This window comes from Arabidopsis lyrata (assembly GCF_000004255.2).
Source record: "Arabidopsis lyrata subsp. lyrata unplaced genomic scaffold ARALYscaffold_8, whole genome shotgun sequence".
Classification (NCBI taxonomy): Eukaryota; Viridiplantae; Streptophyta; class Magnoliopsida; order Brassicales; family Brassicaceae; genus Arabidopsis; species Arabidopsis lyrata.
Genome location: NW_003302548.1, coordinates 2,455,370 through 2,473,926, shown reverse-complemented (window position 1 = coordinate 2,473,926; position 18,557 = coordinate 2,455,370). Strand labels below are relative to the sequence as shown.

Sequence of the window (18,557 nt, the reverse complement as noted above, 5' to 3'; positions counted from 1 at the left end):
ACACATGACTACTAAATTTCTGATCATCTACTTTTATTTATTAGTTATTTCTCTTTAATCCTTCACGTAACCTTATCATTCCAAATTGCTCCTCAAACTTTCAAAACGTTATCCGAATTCCCCTTTTAAAAAATTTATTAAACATTTAGGACTGGACCTGTGATCTAAGCTCTTCTCTTCAACGCCGCCTTCAACTTTCGCCGGAGATATGGATTCAATGGAAACGGTGGAGAAGATCCTGAACTACAGTTTCAAGAACAAGACTCTTCTCAAGGAAGCGATAACGCTATCTCCTCGATTCAAGCGGCTTGAGTTCCTCGGCGACTCTGTACTTGAGGTCGCCTTGGCTAATTACATCCACCACGCATACCCTAATCTCAAACTCCAGGAGTTGTGTGACTTGCGAACTGCTAATGTAAATAACGAGAAGTTCGCTCGTGCCACCGTCAAACACAATCTCTACCAATTCATCATAGGCGAGAAGTCTTCTTCTCCATCTGAAAAGGTAATCATCACAATCTCTGAATTGAATGATTTGAGAACATTTTGTACCAATAAGTTGTTTTATCTCTTAGATTAAAGAGTTCTCGGAGGCGGTGAGCAAAGAAGATGTTCCAGTTCCTTATGGTGGATTGGTGGAAGCTCCAAAAGTTCTTGGTGACATTGTAGAGTCAATAGCTGGAGCTGTTTATATCGATGTGGATTTTGATGTACAAAGATTCTGGGAGGTCTGTTGTGTTTGTTTGTTCTTCATTACATTTGTGTTTCTTATTTCTATGTTATTAATAAAAAGAGAGGAATTTTTGCAGATCTTCAGGGGTCTTTTGGAGCCAATATATACACTTGATGATTTACAGATGCAACCTAAACCACCATTTCTTACGCTTTTTCGTTTGGCTGATAAACACGGCAAGCGAATTGACTTCAGGTATTCGAAAGATGATCACAGTAAAGAAAATATTGCTGAGGTTTATCTTGATGGTATATTTATTGCCTCCGGGTGTACTAAAAGTTTAAGTGTCGCAAAGGTGCTTGCTGCTGAGGAAGCGGTACAGAAGCTGTCAGAATATGATGTTGAAATTGAAAATGTGAAACGGAAGTTGATTGAGATTTGCTCCACTGAAAAACTCCGGTTACCGATTGAGTCATTTTCTTTGCCTACTGCCTCTGAGAACCCTGTAACCGATGAAATGACGCAAGAACAAATGGTTATTGATGAGGATTGTCCACATGTTGAACTTGAAGATGCGAAACGGAAGTTAATTGATATTTGTTCCATTGAAAAGCTCCGCTTACCGACTGAATCATTTTCTTTGCCTGCCGCCTATGAGAATCCTTTAACCGATGAAATCAAACAAGTACCTGGATACCCGAAAGGGAAGTTACATAAGATTTGCGTCAAGAATAAGTGGCCATTCCCGATTTACAGGTATATTTTATTCCTACATTTTTCTTTGCTTTAGCAAGAATTTTTCTTTTCTAAGTACTACTTACTACTTAACAAAGACCGTGATCCGATGTCAAATTTATATCTTCGAGTAATCTAGAGTACTCTTATAATGTCAAAGAAGGAGAATACCTTTGCTAATCCGTAGTGAAATCCGTACAATCTAGGGTGAGAAATCACATGTATGCTATCTAAAAAACTATACTCCTAAAGATCAATGTGAGTTTGACTTTTATATATATTTTTTACTTTGTGTGACTCAGTAAGCACGCATATGCGGTATTAACTTTAACACTTTTGGTACTGTGTTTAACTTTTTCCAGAATTGAGGAAGAAAGAGGGCCAAAAAATGAGCAGAAATTTGTTTGTTCAGTTAAGATTGAGATACCAAATATAGAAGGTTCCTTTCACATGAAGGGAGATGCAAAACCAAAGAAAAAGGAAGCAGAAAACTCCTCAGCCTACCACATGATAAGAGCCTTGGAATCTTCTCTAATGAGTCTTGTCATTAATCCGCAAATGCCGAAAGTTTTAGATGAGAAGAAGAATCCATCTCTCGTCAGCTCAGAAATGGATTCTGATTCAGTGAAAGCAGTGGAGAAGATCTTGAATTACGTTTTCACGAACAAGAATCTTCTGAAAGAAGCGCTAAGGCAAACCTCTTCTCTATTCCAGAAGCTTAGGTTCGTTGGCCGGGCAGCTCTAGTTCTCGCCATCACGAATCACATCTACCTCAGGTATCCTAATTTCGAACCCAGGGAGTTGGAACTGCTGCAACGTGGAAATACATGTAACAAAACTTTGGCTCGCGTTGCCGTGAAACATAATATTCACCAATTCTTTATAGGCCAATTCAAGTCAGAGAAAAAGGTTACTAATCATTTCTTGTGGTTTTAGGTGTTATTGGATCATCTTTGCTTGATTGATAACAACACTTTTGGTGTAATCTTTTAGATTGAAGCGTTCTCAAAGGTGGTGGGCAAAGAGGATGACCCAGTTCCTTCAGATGGCCGATCGGAGAGAACCACAAATGTACTCTCTGACCTTGTAGAGTCTGTAGCTGGAGCTGTTTATATTGATATGAATTTTGATATTAAAAGACTGTGGGAGGTATGTTGTGTACTCCACTAGATTTGTGTTTCTAATTCGACGTTATATGATTCTCAAGTTATTAAGAAAAATAAGCAAACTTGCAGAGCTTCAGGGGTCTTTTCGAGCCATTATATACATTGGATGATTTGCGGCTGCGACCTCAACCAATTCATACCCTTTCTTGTTTGGGTGATAAAGACGGCAAGCATTTCGATTTCAGGTATGAGGAAAAGGGCAGCAATAGGTATAAAGCTCACGTATATCTTGATGATAAGTTAATAGCTAGTGGGAAAAAGAAAAATAGTAGAGATGACGCAAAGATGAGCGCTGCTATGGAAGCAGTACGAAAGTTGTCAGAAAGTATGCCCGTTGAAATAGTTATGGATAGACAAGACATTGTAAATGAAGATGCAAAAGACAAGTTGATTGAGATTTGCAACAAGCGAAAGTGGCCGAACCCAGTTTACAGGTACACATATATCTTAGTTTTGCTTTGCTTTCGCCAAACGTTCAAGTCAAAATTGATTCTATCTTTACGCAGAACGCATTTGCTAATCCGTTATATTACAATCTAATGGTAGAGAAAATGCATATATGTTCTAACATGACTATATATACCTAATATCAAATGGAGTTTGGTTGTTTTTTTTTACTGTATGTGCCTCAATAAGCACGAATCCGCTGATAACCAAAATTTGTTTTCCTGTGTTTAGTGTTGAGAGTAACGGAAAATCTAAGGGATATGTTTGTTCAGCTAAGATTGAGACTCCAACTGAAGAAGGTACTTTATACGTTAAGGGAGATAGAAGAAAACTGAGAAAGACAGCAGAAACTCCTCAGCCTCCCACTTGTTAAGAGCCTTGGAATTTTCTCTTAAGGATGATTTGTAATATTAGATATGTGTTTTTGAGCCACCATTAGCTTATAGATAACATTATTAGTCGCTGTTTTGAATCATTCAAAAAATATATCTTATTTATCGTCTTATTTAGTGTTGTTTGATCTGTGAGAGAACAGAGAAGTTCAATCCGGATAACTGATCTGAACCAAACCGAAATACTCAAATCTGAAAAGTGGAAACCAAACCATATCAAATGGTTTAAATAGATCCGTTTTTCATATATCTAAAAAAACCGAAACCGAATCAGGAAAAAAAAAAAGAAAACTGATCCTTTTTTTTTCTTTTTCTTTCATCTGGTTGTTATATTAATCAAACGGTGTTACAACTTACAAGACATTCGTGTAGGCTACAAGACAAATAAAGCTTAGCACTAAGCTAGACTAAGCTAGACTGACTACAAAAAATCATGTCAAAAGGGCAAAGCTTAGTACTAAGAAAACTTATCTAAACCGATGTTTGTTTGAAAATTAATGATATACTATGATATAGTCCGTGGTATAATTTTTGTTTGATATAATTTTAATCAAATCAGTCTCATTCGACATATCCAATATTGATGGTGTTACCAAAATAATAAAATGAGGATGTAATCCGTATTGAAACTTCGAGTTAATGATATTTTAAATTTGGATTAATGTCGATTCAAACTTGTCATGCCTTATAACATGTCCCGCAGTATAATCGTCCCATGTTATTTTAAAATTTTTGTATGTTTAAATATTAATTCATAATATAGTATAAAATTTTAAAAATTTATTATATTCGATAAAGAGTTCAACTAAAAAACGAATTAAACCGTATACAAACTTTTTTAATTTGGATGTTTGTTAAGTTAAGCTTCCTCGTTTTCTGCTCATTCGGATTTGGATTCATTGATCTTATTTATAATATGACTCTAAATCATTATCTAAACATTTTAGCTGATGTGAGACGTTGAATACACACTTTTTCATTAGTTAAGGAATATATGTTCGTTTTTAAAAATTTAAATCACATATATACAAAAAATTGATTTTTATTAACTTTATGTATTATATAATGATTCAAAATATTTATTAAACAAAATAAAAAAAATAATAGGAGAATCAAAAATTTTAAATCTTAACAAAATCTTCAAAATACCTATATTATTAATTTTGGATCACTATATGGATATTTCTAATTTGATAATTAATATTAAAATCTTTTTAATGTGTTTGGTTATATGGATAGTAGGGAACTAAGTGTAAGATTGTTTGGATACATGAATCTATATATATAATGGGAGAGTTTTTCTCCATCTAAGGTGTCCACATAGGCGACACATCAGCGTACACGTCATCATACATTTTTAATAGGTATAAAATGTTACCAAAAAGATTCGAACCCCTTACCCAATAGATTTAATAGGTGCATTTCAAACCAAATTGCCATTTAAATCGTTTTGATTGATATCAAAATTTAAATTATATATATGACTTTATAAAACTTCCACTCAATTTATTTATTAAACGAAGAAACATTAAAAAAAAAATTCACATACTTTTATATTATCATCTTTTAATAAAAGAAAATATTTTTTCATAAACAATAACATTGTTTAATATAAATAAAAAGTAATATAATATAACACACAAAAATATGTGAATAGAAGTTAATATACAAATAGATAATTCAAAAATAGAAGTTAATGAATTAATAAAACACAGCACAAAAATATATAAGATAAAAATATGAATAAAAATTAGAAGCATATAGATAATTTTCAAATACATATAATTTGAGAAGTAGAAAACAAAAAAATATGTTATCACGCTAGAAAGACATTAACCTTTTCAAGAGTTATAAAATATTTAGATTAAAAAAAGTTTATATGATAGTAAACTATAGAATTTAGATTACACGAAATAAGAATATCTATTTTTCAAGAAAAAAGTATGTATCCAAAATCAAGATAAAATATATATAAAATTGTATAATATATTTAAGGAAAGAATTGTGATTTAAAAGTACAATTAGATACAAGATTTCTTTAAACAATAACGTTAGAGTGCAATGTTTCATGGAAAATGCAATGCATGAGAATAGGAAGAATCCAAATATAAAATTTAATATGTAGGAAAAAGAACATTTTATAATAGACAAGAAAAAATAAAATATAAAAATGAAATAGATAAAGAGAATATAATTTTAATATAAGTTTATAATGAATCAAAAATTTAATCAATTATTTTAACGAAAAGAACGTGAAAAGAGATAAAATGTCGCGAGGTGGACGACTGCATATTAGAATATGACGAATAAAATGACAGCGAAATAATTTCAAGAGAAATTGACTAAATTCAAAAAGATGTATGAACATGACATAGTCGAGATTGTATTATATTTCTCTGAATTTTTTCAACTAATTTTTTACCACGTGTTACCTAAAAATTTGTTGTTTTTTTCAAGAGAAACATTATTCTCCATATTTGATTTCTCGACGTGCAAATTCAAAAGCGGATAATCTGGCACGAAATGTTCGTACCCAACCGCATCTAATTACCTATGTAAACAATATCCCCCAAAATTGGCTTGTATAAGCTAATCTAATAAAGTTGTTGACAAAAAAAAAAAAAAAACATTATTCTCAATAAAATCTATGTTATATATCATTATAGATTTATCTTTTAAAATTCAATATATATATATTTATATTCACGGCTTATATTGTTAATAGTTTATAAGTAAAATCCCGCGCATTGCGCGGGGTCACAAATCTAGTATAAGAAATGACATTCTTTGTAAATAGTCTAGAAAACAAAATGGTTATCTCTAAAATGTACTTAAAATGTACTTAAAATGTATATATAGATTTGACTACAACTCGAATCCGAACCGAAACTGAAACTAAACCATGCATAATAAACTTTAGTTTGGATATAATTTCTACTATTATCTTGAATAAACGAAGCCTAAGATCGAACAAAAATCTTATACATGAGTGAGTTAATTGAAAGCTCAGATGATTTAGAAAAAAAAATGCACAATCGGGAAATTTATACTTGGTTGTCATTATACGGTTAGGGATCGATTACTCTCAAACACGAAATTTATTAAATCACTCAATTTGGCTTGCCGAAATGGTATCATGCTTCTCATTAGAAAACCTGATGAGTGACATACTCGACGGCTACACTCACCCTTAGGGATTAGTCGGCTTGTAAAAGTCCGGATCACCCATCTCTATGGAAGAAAAAAAAAAATACTTGGATTTACCCCTAGGGGTGAACTCTTTATATTCACCCCCTATTTCAGCCAATAAGAATATGCTACCTAATAATAATAATAATAATAAAAAAAAATTAATTTAAAAATCTAATTTGCCACTAAAACGAAATTATATATCGGTTTGGGTTTATTTGAAAGGGTTAGGGTTTAGATTTTATGACTAAACGAGGTTAAATATCGGTTTAGGATTATAAACAGGTTTAGCTTTTACAATTAAACGAAATTAAATGTCGGTTTGAGTTTAAAAAGTACGATTAGGGTTTAGATTTTTTACTATTAAACGAGTTTAAATGTCGGTTTGAGTTTAGAAAATACGATTAAGGTTTAGATTTTTTACGATTAAACGAGTTTAAATGGCGGTTTGGGTTTACGAAGGAAAATTAGGGTTTAGATTTTGTAATTAAACGAGATTATATATCGGTTTGGGTTTATAAAAGAGTGGTTAGGGATTAGATTTAATAATTAACTGAATTTAATTTATTTTATTATGTGGCGAATTTTGATTGGTTAAAATAAATGGGGGTGAATAAAAAGATTAAGGGCTTAAATTCATGTATTAGTAAAGGTCAGGTGTTTAAAACCTCAAAAAATAAAGTTACGGGTTTATATAATAAGATTTCACCTTAGGACTGGTCATGCTTGTGTGACCTACTAAATTCACCTTTTCCACCGGAGATGGACTCAGTAGAAGCAGTAGAGAAGATCTTGAACTACAGTTTCACGAACAAGACTCTTCTCAAAGATGCTATAACACAAAGATCTACTTTATTCGACCGGCTTGAGTTCTTCGGTGACTCTGTTCTTGAGGTCGCCTTCACTAATTACATCCGCCACACTTACCCTAACCTCAAAGTCAAGGAGTTGTGTGACTTGCGAACTGCTAATGTAAGTAACGAGAAGTTCGCTCGTGTCGCTGTCAATCACTAGATTTGTGTTTTCTAATTTCTATGTTATATGATAAAAAGAGAGGAAATTTTGCAGATCTTTAGGAGTCTTTTGGAGCCAATATATACACCGGAGGATTTACAGATGCAACCGAAACCACCATTTCTTACGCTTTTTCGTTTGACTGATAAACACGGCAAGCGAATCGACTTCAGGTATTCGAAAGATGACGACAGCAAACAACATATTGCTGAGGTATATCTTGATTGCTGCTGAGGAAGCGATACGAAAGCTGGAAATTATGCCTATTGAAAAGATTATCAATGAGGATAGTCCACATGTTGAACCTGAAGATGTGAAAGGGAAGTCGTTTGTGATTTGCTCCACTGGAAATCTCCAATTACAAACTGAATTATCTTCTCTGTCCACCGCCTCTGAGAACTCTTTAGCCGATGAAATGACACAAGAAGAAATGGTTTTTGATGAGGATAGTCCAGATGTTGAACCTGAAGATGTGAAAGGGAAGTTGTTTGAGATTTGCTATACTAGAAAGCTCCAAATACAGACTGGTTCCTCTGCAAACCCTTTAACCTATGAAATGACTACAAAACAAATGGTTGTTGATAAGGATAGTCTACATGTTGAACCCACAGATGGGAGAGGGAAGTTGATTGAGATTTGCACCAAAAATAAGTGGCCGAGGCCGATTTTCAGGTATATCTTATTTCTACATTTTTCTTTTCTTTTTCTTTAGATAGGACTTTTTCTTTTAGTATAGAGTCTTATAGTCTCAAAGAAGGATAATGTGTTTGCGAATCCGTGGTTAAACTATACTCGTAAGATCAATGTGAGGTAGTTATTTTTTACTTTGTATGCCTCAATAAGCACGAATGTGGCGTATTAACTTAAAATTTTTGTGTTACTGTGTTTAACTTTTTCCAGTGTTGAGGAAGAAAGAGGGCCAAAAAATGAGCAGAAATTTGTTTGTTCAGTTAAGATTGAGATACCAAATATAGAAGGTTCCTTTCACATGAAGGGAGATGCAAAATCAAAGAAAAAGCAAGCAGAAAACTCCTCAGCATACCACATGATAAGAGCCTTAGAATCTTCTCTAATGAGTCTTGTCATAAGTAATCTGCAAATGCCGGAAAGTTTAGATGAGAAGAATAATCCATTGATGGATTCTGATTCAGTGGAAGCAGTGGAGAAGATCTTGAATTACAGTTTCGTGAACAAGAATCTTCTGAATGAACTGCTAACACACAATACTTCACCTTTATTCCAGCGGCTTATGTTCGTCGGTGAGCCGGCTCTTTCTCTTGCCTTTACGAAACACTTATACCTCACGTACCCTAAGCTTGAACCCAAGGATTTGTCTCTGCTGCGAGATGCTAATGCATGTAACGACAGATACGCTCGCGTAGCCGTCAAAAAAGGCATCTACCAGTTCATTATAAGCAATGTTGAAAAGCCAGAAAGAATGGTAAATTAAAATTCATTTATTGTGAATTGAGAACATCTCTGTTCTTATGATATACTCATCAGTTCTTGTGTCATATCTTAGATTTTAGACTTCATAGATATGATGGGCAAAGAAGATGATCCTGATCCAGATCCATACAGAGTTGTGAAAGCCCCAAAAATTCTCGCTAATCTTGTAGCTGCTGTAGCTGGAGCTGTTTATATTGATGTAAATTATAATGTACAACGACTCTGGGAGGTTTGTTGTGTTTCTTTCACTAGATTTGTGTTTCTTTCGCTAGATTTGTGTTTCTGTTTCTTTCACAGATTTGTGTTTCTTTCACTAGATTCTCAATTTATTTTAAAAAGATAGGAAATTTGCAGATCTTCAGGGGTCTCTTCGAGCCAATATATACACTGGATGATATTGATGTAAATTATAATGTACAACGACTCTGGGAGGTTTGTTGTGTTTCTTTCACTAGATTTGTGTTTCTTTCGCTAGATTTGTGTTTCTGTTTCTTTCACAGATTTGTGTTTCTTTCACTAGATTCTCAATTTATTTTAAAAAGATAGGAAATTTGCAGATCTTCAGGGGTCTCTTCGAGCCAATATATACACTGGATGATATTGATGTAAATTATAATGTACAACGACTCTGGGAGGTTTGTTGTGTTTCTTTCACTAGATTTGTGTTTCTTTCGCTAGATTTGTGTTTCTGTTTCTTTCACAGATTTGTGTTTCTTTCACTAGATTCTCAATTTATTTTAAAAAGATAGGAAATTTGCAGATCTTCAGGGGTCTCTTCGAGCCAATATATACACTGGATGATTTACGGATGCAGCCTAAACCACCATTTCTTATGCTTTTTCGTTTGGCTGATAAACATGGCAAGCGAATCGACTTCAGGTATTCGAAAGTTGATGGCAGCAGAAAAAATATTGCTCAGGTATATCTTGACGATATGTTTATAGCTTCCGGGTGTTCTAAACGTATCGATACCGCAAAGCTGCTTGCTGCTGAGGAAGCGTTGCAGAAGCTGTCAGAATGTATGCTCATCGAAAAGATTATTCATCAAGATAATCTAGAAGCTGAAATTCAGACTGGATCATCTTCTTTGCTCACTGCCTCTGAGAACCCTTTAACTGATGAAATGACAAAAGAACAAATGGTTATCGATGAGGATAGTCTAGATGTGGAACGGAAGTTGTTTGAGATTCGCTACACTGAAGAGCTCCAATTACAAACTGGATCATCTTCTATGCCCACTGTCTCTGAGAACCCCTTACCATGTGAAATTACACCAACAAAAATGGTTATTGGAGAGGTTAGTCCACATGTTGAACCTGAAGATGTGAAAGGGAAGTCGTTTGAGATTTCCTCCACTGAAACATCTTCTTTGCTCATCGCCTTTGAAAACCCTTTAACCGATGAACTGACACAAGAACAAATGGTTATTGATGAGAATAGTCCATATGTTGAACCTGAAGATGTGAAAGGGAAGTCGTTTGATATTAGCTCTAATAGAAAGCTCCAGACACTGACTGGATCATCTTCGTTGCCCACTGCCTCTGAGAACCTGTCAACCGATGAACCGACACAAGAACAAATGGTTATTGATGAGAATATTCCACATGTTGAACCTGAAGATGAGAAAGGGAAGTTGTTTGAGATTTGCACCAAGAATAAGTGGCCGAATCCGATTTTCAGGTATGTTTTTAACTTTGTGTGCCTCAATAAGCACGAATGTGGCTTATTAACTTAAAACACTTTTTGTTACTATGTTTAACTTTTTCCAGTGTTGAGGAAGAAAGAGGGCCAAAAAATGAGTTGAAATTTGTTTGTTCAGTTAAGATTGAGATCCCAAGTATAGAAGGGTACCTTTTACATGAAGGGAGATGCAGAATCAACGAAAAAGGAAGCAGAAAACTCATCAGCCAACCACATGATAAGAGCCTTGGAATCTTCTATAATGAGTCTTGTCATAAGTAATCTGCAAATGCCGAAAAGTTTAGATGAGAAGAAGAAGAATCTGCAAATGCAGGAAAGTTTAGATGAAAACAAGAATCTGCATTCAAAGAAGAGGAGGACTATTTAAGTTTTTTTTTTTCTGGTATATCTTTTTTTTTCAGTTTACAACTACTGCTCATTGCATCTCGTAGTGCAATGAGAGAAAGTCTCTAGAATCATATAATAGTTCTTCCATTCACACTTTTATCATCTGTGTTTACTTCACATTGTATGCGATCGATTGTATGACATGAGAGTTCTTCTTGTCATCGCCTAACCCAACGCCTTATGTTTCTTCTTCTCTATAATTTAGTTTCAAATAAATATAAAATATATTAATGTTAAAATATATATATATCTACATTAGAGATATTCTGCGGATAACGCAAAACACATACAGCTTTATGAAAATCTCAAGATTAGCTAATGTTGTGGCAGATAGTTTAGCTAAACAAGCAAGAATGTCTAAGCAAAGTTATGTAATAGCATGGAACAATGTATCTTGATTGATATCAATGTAATGGTTGGTTGACGACGACAAAATATATATATATATATATATATATATATATATATATATATATATATATATAAAATATATTAAAAGAAACGAATTATTAAACTGACTATTTTTCAAAAAATAAGTTGATTAATTTATAAACGATGTAGAGTATGAACATAGAATTTTAAATTGTTGTTTGAAAATACACATTCTCATGAATTAATAATATTAAATTAAAAAAATTCAAATATATATAGCGACTGATAAATAAACATATTTACCTGGAAAAAAATTATTAGATTTATCAATAATTATGTTTCTTTTATTGGGTTTGTTTGCGTGTTTGCAGAATATTGGCCTGTCACATTTGTCTTTGTATCAATACAATAAAACTAAGAATCTCTCCAGGTCTGACACCTCAGCATTTTGGATTCTTCTCAGCATGACACATCATTTAAAATTTTATCCAATCGAATTATAACAATTAATATAGTTCAATATTTGTGTCCTATAAGAATCCTTCTATTTTCCACATCATTCTTCTCATATTACCATCTTGGACTTATTCTTTTCAGAACTGACTTTTCATATTCATAAGTAGGCTTAGTATCGAAAACCAGTTGTCCTCTCACCTCACCTTCATTTTTAGACTAAAAAAGTAAAAACTACTGAATTTCATTGAGATTTGATATGGTGAATTTTCCATTTTAATTGAAGAGTTAGAAAATAGGCAAAGAAAAGAAGAGAACTCAAAGCTTAAGCAATGTGTTAGTAATATGGGGCTTTTGCAAAAATGCCCCTTTTTCAATGCCACTTTTCAAAAATGTCCCTTCTTTAAAACCTTATAAAAAATGCTCTTAAAAATATAAGATTTATCCAAATATATATGTAACATTATTAAAACATACACAAACTACATTTCTATGTATCTAAAATCTTATAAATACTTTATAAATAACTTATAAATGCATTTTAAATACCTTTAAAAACCTTTAAAATATCTTGTAAAACCTTTGAAAAACCTTAAAAATCCTTAAAAATAACTTGTAAAACCTTTAAAAACACCTTATAAAACCTTATAAATACTTGGATCGAGTCTTCAAGTAGTAGTTACAATCCATAAGTACCTTATAAACCGAATAAAACTTTATAAAAATTTCAGATTTAAAAAGGGGCATTTTTGAAAATGGACATCTAAAAGGGGCATTTTTGAAAAAGGGCACACCAAAAGGGGCATTTTTAACAATTTCCCTAGTAATATTGTTGCAAGGCGTAACAAAAAAGGCGGTGATTCTCGGAAGAAGCAACATACGTAGAATACATTTGATTCTTGAAGGGTTTTGGTATTAATAACAAGCGGTATAGCGTGGGTTTTAAACATAATAATTAAGTGACAAAAAAAAAAGATTTATTGATAATTGGGCCCAATAAATAATTATTAATAAAATTTACTATTATTTTTTAGATATATAAATATCAGAAAAATCTCCTAGAAAGAGCCAAAGAAAAAAAAAAAACAATCTTCAAAAAAAAGTATTATATCATTTCTTCATAAGAAAAAGCAAAGAGACAGAAACAAGCTTCGTATATTTCTCGCTGCTTAGGCGGTTCTCTTCTCTTCTCTTCTTCTCTTCTTCAATCTTTGGCTACAACGCTGAAGTACACATCCAATTTAATTACTGACCTAAAAATCGGTAAGGAAAAAGAGAAAATTCCCAAAGTAGTTTCGTTCCTACTTGCTGATGCATGTATAAAGCTTCGCAACAACATTCGAAAGTTTCGATTTTTATAACGTTTTGGGGTTTTGTAGATCCGTTCGAAGTCGAATTTCGTTAAATAGACATGGGGGAAAACGATGATGGTTGCTCGACTCAGCTAATCGATGGGAATGGTGAATTTAACGTTAAGGGTTTGGATAATTTCGTGAAAAAGACGAAGCTTTCTGATTGTGGTCTTTCTTATGCTGTTGTTGCAATCATGGGTCCTCAAAGTAGTGGTATGATATTACCAGTTTGTTTTTCTTCTTACTTAATTCTAATCAAAGTTACAGTTTTTGGGGTTGTTTTTGTTGATTTTGGAATCTGGGTATCTGAATCTCTCAACGTTACTAGATTTTATAATTTTTGACTTCAGCTTAAGACATTTGCAAAGTCTTTGACTTGTTGATGTATGTCATTTCAGGGAAGAGTACACTTTTGAATCATTTGTTTAAGACTAGTTTTAGGGAAATGGATGCTTTTGCGGGAAGGTTAGTGATTGTTAATTGCCAAATATTGTTTTTTATCTTTTTGTGGCAATGCCATTTTTAGGGTTGAAATTGGGTTGACTTGGTAAATTTGTCTTCATTTTCTTTGCAGGAGTCAAACAACTAAGGGTATTTGGATGGCTAGGTGTGTTGGTATTGAGCCTTTCACAATTGCTATGGATTTGGAGGGTACTGATGGGAGAGAAAGAGGGGAGGTAAGATGACTGAATGACACGGTTCGCAATATATACTGCGACACATATAGGAGTACCAAGGAATATGGTTTTGGCTGACTTGCTAAGAAATTTTCTGAAATTTCGAATATATTTGGATAATTATATCCTGCAGAGTACTTAGACATATACTTGATACTTTTAATTTTCTGATGTGTTTCTAGCATTTCTCTTGTTATTCTTTTTGTCAACGGCTCCCGTGATTTTTAGGATGACACTACATTTGAGAGACAAAGTGCCCTGTTTGCTATCGCTGTTGCCGATATTGTACTTATAAACATGTGAGTATATTTTCTTGCCTCTTCTTTTGATAACTATTACTGATGTATTTTAAACATTGAGCACAAAGTTAAGCCAGTGTTAGAAGGTGATAGATATAAAGCCAATTTATCATTCGATAGTTTTATGTTTTATATCTTTTATGAATATTAAGTACTATGTTAGATTTGAATTCGCATAAATGATTAAAGAACTACCAACACAAGCATGATGTAAATTTTAGACACTTTTTCTTGGTAAATTTTTAATGAAATAATGAACTCCACAGGTGGTGCCATGACATTGGAAGGGAACAGGCTGCCAACAAACCATTACTAAAGACAGTTTTCCAGGTATCTTGATGTGCTTACATATGGAACGTTATGTGCAACCTAAAGGTTTGATAAATTGGTCATTATTGCTTTTGTAGGTCATGCTGCGCTTGTTTAGCCCTCGAAAAACAACTCTTCTTTTTGTCATACGTGATAAAACAAAGGTTTGGATTTGCAATTGAATATTATTCTTGTTGGTGAAATCATATTTCATATTTCTTATATTGACTGCTTTTGTTCTTAGACTCCGATAGAGCTGCTTGAACGTGCTCTAAGAGAAGATATTCAGAAGGTAGCATGCAGTCTCTCTTAATTTCCTTTTATTTCTAATGGTTTTTTCCTCTCTGAAGTTTGGGTTCTGGTTATGGTTTTTTGCAGATATGGGATCTAGTTCGCAAGCCTGAAGCACACAAAAATACACCTCTAAATGAATTTTTCAATGTAAGGAGATCTTCTTCCAACATAGATGATGCTTCTTATGATGTTTCAATCTGATTAGCGCTGTATTCTTACTAAATTGTTCATGATAGACCTGTCTATCTTTTCCTTATTTGATAATTCGTATATATGCTTGTAGGTAATGATTGTTGCATTATCCAGCTATGAAGAGAAAGAAAAACAGTTTAAGCAAGAGGTATTCTTCTGATATGTAAAACACTTTTCTTTTGAAGCATCAAAGTAAATCGAAGACCAATTCCCTTGACTTATGCAAACTTCTAAATAGGTTGCTGAGCTGAGGCAGAGGTTTTTCCATTCCATTTCACCTGGGGGACTTGCTGGTGATAGACGTGGTGTAGTTCCTGCTTCAGGATTTTCTTTCAGCTCCCAGCAGATCTGGAGAGTTATAAAAGAGAATAGAGACTTGGACCTTCCTGCTCACAAGGTCTTCTATTCATTAAAATTTATGTTGTTAAACCTTGTGACCTATCTTGTGACCTAAAGTTCTTTTGTTTTATGCTTGCAAGGTAATGGTTGCCACTGTTCGTTGTGAAGAGATAGCCAATGAGAAGCTACGCGACTTGGCAACCAATGAGGTTTGCTTCTGTGGCCTCCTTTACCTCCTTCAATTTTTCTTGTTGATTCAAATGTTTTGTGAGATATAATGGGGTATAAAATATGTAGAGTTGGTTGGAGTTGCATGAAGCCGTAGAAGGTGGTCTAGTTCCTGGTTTTGGCAAAAAGCTTAGCTCTATCCTTGAAAAATACTTCTCAGAGTAAGCCCTCTTTTTTTATTCCTAAGGTCTTTAATTTCCAAGCAAAGTAATTTTGCGTAATCTTGTTTCGCCTACCCCTTCTTAGATATGATGCAGAGGCAATATACTTCGATGAAGGAGTAAGAAAAGAGAAGCGTCTACAGCTGAAACTTAAAGCTTTGGATGTAAGACTTCTTCTGTCTGTGGGTTTGCATTAAATAGTGTTGACTCTGGATCTGGTTACTTATGATTATTGCGTCCTTATTTTCAAATTTTCTCTAAATTTCCAGTTAGTGCACACTGCTTATGCTACCATGCTGGGACATCTACGGTCCAATGCACTGGAATCCTTTAAGATCCAACTGGAACAGTCTCTAAATCAAGGAGAAGGATTCGCAAAAGCTGTGCGGGACTCCCAACAGTATTGTCTGATTGTTTTTGACAAAGGATGTGAAGGTGAGAGTTTCTATTTCAGTTTGTTGCTTCAAAAGTAGATTCCCCTTTTGAGAAACAAATTGTTTTGGCCAAAAACTACACAACATTTACACAAGAATACCTCCGTTTATAAATTCGTCTCTTCAGATGCTAAGGTTAAACAAGCGACTTGGGATGCATCAAAAATCAGAGAGAAACTTTGTCGTGACATTGATGCTCACACATCTTCTGCTCGGACTGCTAAACTATCTGAATTAACTGCCAACTACGAGGTTCTGTTTTGGTTTTTCTATTCTTAGCTTTTTAGGGCCTGTATTAAAATATGTTTTGATTCATGATGGTTCACAGAAACGGCTAACTCAAGCACTTAGTGAACCTGTTGAGTCTTTGTTCGAAGCTGGTGGAAAAGAGACGTGGCCTTCCATAAGGAAGCTTCTCAAACGCGAGACTGAAACAGCTGTTACAGATTTTCTAGATGTGGTTACTGGTTTTGAGCTCGATCATGATAAAATTGATGCTATGGTTCAGAATCTAAAGGACTATTCTCAGAGTTTAGTGGAGAAAAAAGCAAGAGAAGAAGCTGCTAAAATTTTAATCCGAATGAAAGATAGGTAAGGAAAAAGATCAGAGTACAGTCCTAATATTAGCCTCTTCTTCAGTTTCCTCTGCTTGATATTATTTTAAGCACATTTCAGGTTCTCAACAGTCTTCAGTCATGACAAAGACTCAATGCCACGGGTCTGGACTGGAAAAGAGGATATTAGAGCAATCACAAAAGATGCTCGAGCAGAGGTAACTTCTTAGAATAATGGCGAACGGGGCTTAGTGTTGTCAACTCACTCTATCTGTTGCTATCCTGCAGGCTTTAAGTCTTTTATCTGTGATGGCTGCAATACGTTTGGATGAAAGACCCGACAATATTGAGAGTACTCTTTTCTCTTCTCTCATGGATGGAACTGTATCAGTCTCATCTTCCCACAACAGAAGCTTAGGAACTTCCACGGATCCACTTGCATCTAGCTCATGGGAAGAGGTAAACAGTCTAGTCAAGTGGTCTCTTGTATAATCTGGTTGATAAGTATGACTGTTATTGGGACATCACACTAAATGGAATGCAAAGTAATCCAAATTAGTCCACTTTACCAGAAATTCTTTCATTCCGCCATAATTAGGACATATTTGGCTCATTAGATGCCAATACCGATGCCACTTCCAGTCTAGTCAAATGAATTACCAATGCTATGGTTTTTGTGTGTGCAGGTTCCTCCAAAAAACGTGTTACTGACGCCAGTACAGTGTAAGTCACTGTGGAGACAGTTTAAATCTGAGACAGAGTATTCTGTAACCCAAGCTATTTCGGCACAGGTGATTTTTCAAATTAACCTTGTAGTTTATGTGTTAGAATTATAATTGAGTCAATGGTATGTTTACATTTTTACTCTTCAGGAGGCTCACAAGCGAAATAATAACTGGCTTCCACCGGCTTGGGCAATTGTGTTGATGATTGTCCTTGGTTTCAATGAATTCATGATGCTTTTGAAGTAATATCAATTTCCTTGCACTCCTTTACTATTCATTGAAAGATTCTTCATAAGTGTTTCAGCTATTTAGATTCATTGGCATGTTTCATCATCTTATTGGAACAGGAATCCTTTGTACCTCTTGGGTTTCTTCGTGGCGTTTTTACTCTCCAAAGCCTTATGGGTGCAGCTTGACATTCCGAGGGAATTTCAACACGGCGCAGTATGTTCTTGCTAAGCTTCCATGGTTCTAAACACAATTATTTTTAGGATACATTATCGTAACACCATGTTTCCTGCATCTGTTAGGTTGCTGGAGTACTCTCCATCACGTCAAAGTTCCTTCCAACTGTTATGAATCTTCTAAGAAAGCTTGCGGAAGAAGCGCAAGGAAAAACAACTCAGGAAGGTGAATACTCAGCTTCCCAAAGCTACAGACAGCAATCTCCATCACACTCCATCTCAAGCACAATATCTGAATCTGTCGCATCAAACATATCATCTGCTGGTGATGATGCAGAATACTCAAGCCCAAGCCCGGATCTGGTTCGGAGACGAAACACCAACAATGTACAAGAATCAGAGATCTCTCAACTGTAAACCAACTAGAAGTGTAAGATTTACCGTAGAACAAGTCATGTTGGTTCTGACAATCTTCTCCAAGAAAATCGTACTATAGTTATATATATATAGGTAGTGTCTTGACTTGAAAACGAAATAATAATGTATCATTTTGAATATAACCTTGAATAAAGAAGTAGCTCAAGTTATTTGATTCTTGGATAAGCTTTCCA

General features: G+C 34.2%; 3 protein-coding genes across 3 annotated transcripts; all 3 read left to right on the top strand.

The window, feature by feature from the left end:
- The first annotated feature begins 149 nt into the window (after window positions 1–149).
- LOC9301351 (ribonuclease 3-like protein 3) lies at window positions 150–3,535 on the top strand. The gene is made up of 7 exons (XM_021033322.1): window positions 150–505; window positions 576–728; window positions 810–1,429; window positions 1,771–2,317; window positions 2,402–2,557; window positions 2,644–3,008; window positions 3,253–3,535. Exons 1-7 carry the CDS (start codon window positions 209–211, stop codon window positions 3,392–3,394), a joined length of 2,280 nt encoding a protein of 759 aa, XP_020888981.1. The 5' UTR covers window positions 150–208; the 3' UTR covers window positions 3,395–3,535.
- Window positions 3,536–6,986: 3,451 nt separating this feature from the next.
- Window positions 6,987–11,314, top strand: LOC9301350 (ribonuclease 3-like protein 3). The gene is given in 7 exon segments (XM_021033316.1): window positions 6,987–7,574; window positions 7,671–8,288; window positions 8,517–9,057; window positions 9,139–9,294; window positions 9,826–10,745; window positions 10,835–10,910; window positions 10,912–11,314. Coding segments are annotated over 6 exon segments (2,403 nt in total). The 5' UTR covers window positions 6,987–7,574; window positions 7,671–7,800; the 3' UTR covers window positions 11,134–11,314.
- A 1,790-nt stretch (window positions 11,315–13,104) lies between these two features.
- Window positions 13,105–18,517, top strand: LOC9299598 (protein ROOT HAIR DEFECTIVE 3 homolog 2). Its single transcript, XM_021021798.1, has 23 exons — window positions 13,105–13,241; window positions 13,358–13,543; window positions 13,729–13,795; window positions 13,905–14,007; window positions 14,236–14,306; window positions 14,573–14,636; window positions 14,714–14,779; window positions 14,860–14,907; window positions 14,994–15,056; window positions 15,193–15,249; window positions 15,340–15,498; window positions 15,581–15,649; window positions 15,738–15,829; window positions 15,915–15,993; window positions 16,099–16,264; window positions 16,391–16,515; window positions 16,592–16,854; window positions 16,939–17,035; window positions 17,106–17,276; window positions 17,504–17,608; window positions 17,690–17,784; window positions 17,890–17,986; window positions 18,073–18,517. Exons 2-23 carry the CDS (start codon window positions 13,390–13,392, stop codon window positions 18,361–18,363), a joined length of 2,502 nt encoding a protein of 833 aa, XP_020877457.1. The 5' UTR covers window positions 13,105–13,241; window positions 13,358–13,389; the 3' UTR covers window positions 18,364–18,517.
- Window positions 18,518–18,557: the final 40 nt, after the last annotated feature.

Bases quoted from the DNA above. Each gene is read 5' to 3' on its own strand.
- LOC9299598 (XM_021021798.1), top strand. From the start codon at position 13,390: ATGGGGGAAAACGATGATGGTTGCTCGACTCAGCTAATCGATGGGAAT. The intron at 13,796-13,904 runs GTTAGTGATTGT...TTTTCTTTGCAG, and splicing joins ATGGATGCTTTTGCGGGAAG to GAGTCAAACAACTAAGGGTA. The intron at 17,609-17,689 runs GTGATTTTTCAA...TTTACTCTTCAG, and splicing joins CCCAAGCTATTTCGGCACAG to GAGGCTCACAAGCGAAATAA.
- LOC9301351 (XM_021033322.1), top strand. From the start codon at position 209: ATGGATTCAATGGAAACGGTGGAGAAGATCCTGAACTACAGTTTCAAG. The intron at 506-575 runs GTAATCATCACA...TTTATCTCTTAG, and splicing joins CTTCTTCTCCATCTGAAAAG to ATTAAAGAGTTCTCGGAGGC. The intron at 3,009-3,252 runs GTACACATATAT...TCCTGTGTTTAG, and splicing joins TGGCCGAACCCAGTTTACAG to TGTTGAGAGTAACGGAAAAT.